The sequence below is a fragment of the Pistacia vera genome, unplaced genomic scaffold (assembly GCF_008641045.1).
Source record: "Pistacia vera cultivar Batoury unplaced genomic scaffold, PisVer_v2 Contig573, whole genome shotgun sequence".
Classification (NCBI taxonomy): domain Eukaryota; kingdom Viridiplantae; phylum Streptophyta; class Magnoliopsida; order Sapindales; family Anacardiaceae; genus Pistacia; species Pistacia vera.
This window is the reverse complement of record NW_022196416.1, coordinates 343,456-346,846: the sequence shown is the minus strand read 5'-3', so window position 1 is coordinate 346,846 and position 3,391 is coordinate 343,456. Positions and strand designations below refer to the sequence as shown.

Sequence of the window (3,391 nt, the reverse complement as noted above, 5' to 3'; positions counted from 1 at the left end):
GTCATAGGCATAGTAAAGAAGTGCATTTGTTGTGTGTATGTGGCGACATGTAGTGTCCACTCTACTAATAATGAGAATCACACTTGAGGACAATGGCTTCAGTCGTTGAATTATGTGATTGTTTTGTTGGCTTATTTCACATTTGAGGTTGGTAGTTAGAGCTATCAACTAGTGAAAATTAAGTTTGTTGGCCTATTTAATCAGCCCATTTTGGCTTGTTTGCCAAACCGAAGGTTTGAAATGGGCTAGATGGGATCTCAGTGGCTTGAGGACCATTGGCTTAAGGAAACTAGTGGGAGCAACTATTTAATAAAAGACCTTGTTAAATAATAATAATAAACATGATAATATATTTTACTTTTCTGCATTTGTAGATTCACCAAAATGAGCAATACCAACTTGCGATCGATAATCGAGAAAGAAAACAAGCTAGATGAATCCAATTTCTCAGACTGGTATCAAAATCTTTGGATTGTACTAAATTCTGAAAAGAAATTGTATATCCTTGATAAGCCTTATATGGCTGAGCACGATCCTAACGCCACTTAGGAAGTAAAGGACACTTACCAAAGGTTCCTTGATGATGTTGATAATGTTCAATGCATTATGCTAGTATTAATGACACCTGAGCTGCAAAAGCAGTATGAGAATATGGACGCTGCTGCCATGATTCTATACCTCAAGGAGCTTTTCGAAGGAAATGCTCATTATGAGAGGTATAAGGTGTCGAGCGAATTGTTTATGAGTCGTATGACTGAGGAAGCTCATGTTGGTCCTCATGTGCTCAAGATGATTAAGTAGATAGAGAGAGGCTTGAGACTTTAGGGTTTGGGGTTTGGTATGGATGCAGACTTGCAAGTGGATTTAATTCTACAATAATTACCTGATTTCTTTTCACCATTCATAATAAATTTCAATATGAACACGGTGGTGAAATCCCTGTCAGGGCTTCTGAACATGCTCAGGACTGCAGAGTAGGACATGAAAAAGTCCAAGCCTATTTTATTGATTGCTGCCAATAAAGGTAAGGGTAAGGGTAAGGGTAAGGGTAAGGGCAAGGGAAAGGTCAAGCCCAAGCCTAAATGACTGGATGCTCTCAAGCCTAAGGGTGGCATTGGGAAAGGTAGGAAAGTAGTTTGCTTCTATTGTGGCAAGCCTGACCACTAGAGCAAACACTACAAGGCTTTCCTCACAAACAAGAAAAAGTCAGACGCTTTGACTTCAAGTATGTATATGATTGAGATTAACTTCTCTCCTTCAACATCCTGGGTCATTGACACAAGATGTGGTACTCACATTTGTACTAATGTGCAAGGACTAAGGAAAAGTAGATAGCTTGCAAAGGGAGAAGTGGACCTACCAGTTGGAAATGGAGCACACGTGGTTGCATTTGCTATAGGATCTTATTTATTGCCTATAGGCCTATTTTAGAACTTAATAATTGTTATTTTGTACCTTCCATTTCAAGAAACATTATATTTGTATCCGTTTTGGATGATATGGGATATCGTTTTGAGGTTTCTAATGGATTGTTGTCCTTTAGTTTGAATGGTATTGTATATGGAAATGCCAGGTTATATAACAGATTATATGTTCTAGATTTAAACAATAAGGATATTCTCAATGTGGAACCAAAGAAAGCTAAACATAGTGATCAAACCCAAACATACCTCTGGCATTGTAGATTAGGTCATGTTAATCAGACCCGCATTGCAAAACTTCACAAGGATGGAGTTTTTGACCCTTTTGACTTTCATTCATTTGAGGTATGTGAGTAATGCCTTTTAGGCAAGATGGCCAAGTCGCCTTTCACAGGGCAAAGTGAAAGGGCTACTAAATTGTTAGGCATCATCCATAGTGATATATGTGGTCCACTAACAATTGAAGCCAAAGGTGGATATTTGTATTTCATCACGTTTATTGATGACCTCGATAGATATGGTTATGTCTACCTTATGAGACATAAATTTGAAGCCTTTGATAAATTCAAAGAATTCAGAAGTGAAGTATAGAATATGTTAGGCAAGAGTATTAAAGCTCTTCGGTTAGAGTAGGTGCCTTAAAGCCAATCCTATTTTGTAAATTGACTCTTGGTAATCATGTTTTATTATCAATAAAGGCATCTATCTATATCATGTGATCTGATTATGTTCGTATAAGAAAATGATATATGTCTTTAGGATGGTAGAACCATGACAAGTGTATCGAGTGTTTGAAATCTTGATAGTGAGATATATATATATATATATATATATATATATATTATATATATTTATATATCTAAATATATCCAATATTAATTTTAATTAATTAATATTGATAACGTGAATTCAAATTTTTTTTTTAAATTTGAATTGAAATGCCATGTTTGGTTGCAAGGGTAATCTATTCCAATATCCTATTGGAATAGATGGCTACACCTATGGGTTCTGTATTGCAAGTCAACCCTACTACACTAGTACTAATAGGCAGCATAGGGGAAGGGGAGCTATACCTAGGAATCAACAACACGAAAACTTTGTTATAAATTACCCCTTTTCCTTATCAGGATTGGGACTAAGAAGAATGGTTGGGATAACAAAGATCCATCTCGTCCGTACTTTGGATACCCTTATAACCATCGAAGACTGTTGAAGTGATTAATTCCTAGAAATTAAGGGGCGTTGAGAACAAAGAAATTGTTGGAGTTTCCATTTTATTTAGTACCAGTACCAACACGCACGGTGTTAAGAAAAAATCTCTTTTGCAAGAAGGTTGGCTAGAAATTAAAATGAAATAATTCATTCAATTAAAAAAAAAAAAACCTAGCCACCCCTTCCTCTCCCTCCCAAAACGTGCAGCCTTTTGTGAGAGAAAGAATTTTTCTCCCAAAGAAAAATTCTGCAGATTTTTGTTCTTAAAGTTGGTGATTTTACTAGCCAATAAAATCAACCAAAGGCATTAGTCTCATCTTCGTGTGGATACTGTTTGTACACTCCTATCTTGGAGTGGAAGCGAATCTAAATCCCTTGAAGGAGCCTCCAAACGTTGGTATGGTTTCTATTACATCTTGATAATTAATTTCATGTGTAAAATAATGTACAACAAATATAAGGATCATGGGTTAGGTTTTGGATCTAAATATTTTAAATTCTGCTGCGTGAATAGATCCATAAACCTACACCTACAATGCCAAATATATGTTTGATTAAAGCCACCATTCTTGGCTTTCTTATTTTCAAGATTGAATGTTTCATTATTATTAAAATCTAGAATATATAGACCATTATGTAATCTAGCAGTTCCATATTGAATACCATTCAAACTAAAAGATAATGACCTATTAGTTATCAAAAATTTATATCCAACATTGTCCAAAGCCGACACAGAAATTATGTTCTTTGAAGGGACA

General features: G+C 35.5%; 1 protein-coding gene across 1 annotated transcript; it reads left to right on the top strand.

The window, feature by feature from the left end:
* The first annotated feature begins 2,422 nt into the window (after window positions 1-2,422).
* LOC116109154 lies at window positions 2,423-2,748 on the top strand. Its single transcript, XM_031395384.1, is given in 3 exon segments — window positions 2,423-2,456; window positions 2,459-2,530; window positions 2,533-2,748. Coding segments are annotated over 3 exon segments (213 nt in total). The 3' UTR covers window positions 2,640-2,748.
* Window positions 2,749-3,391: the final 643 nt, after the last annotated feature.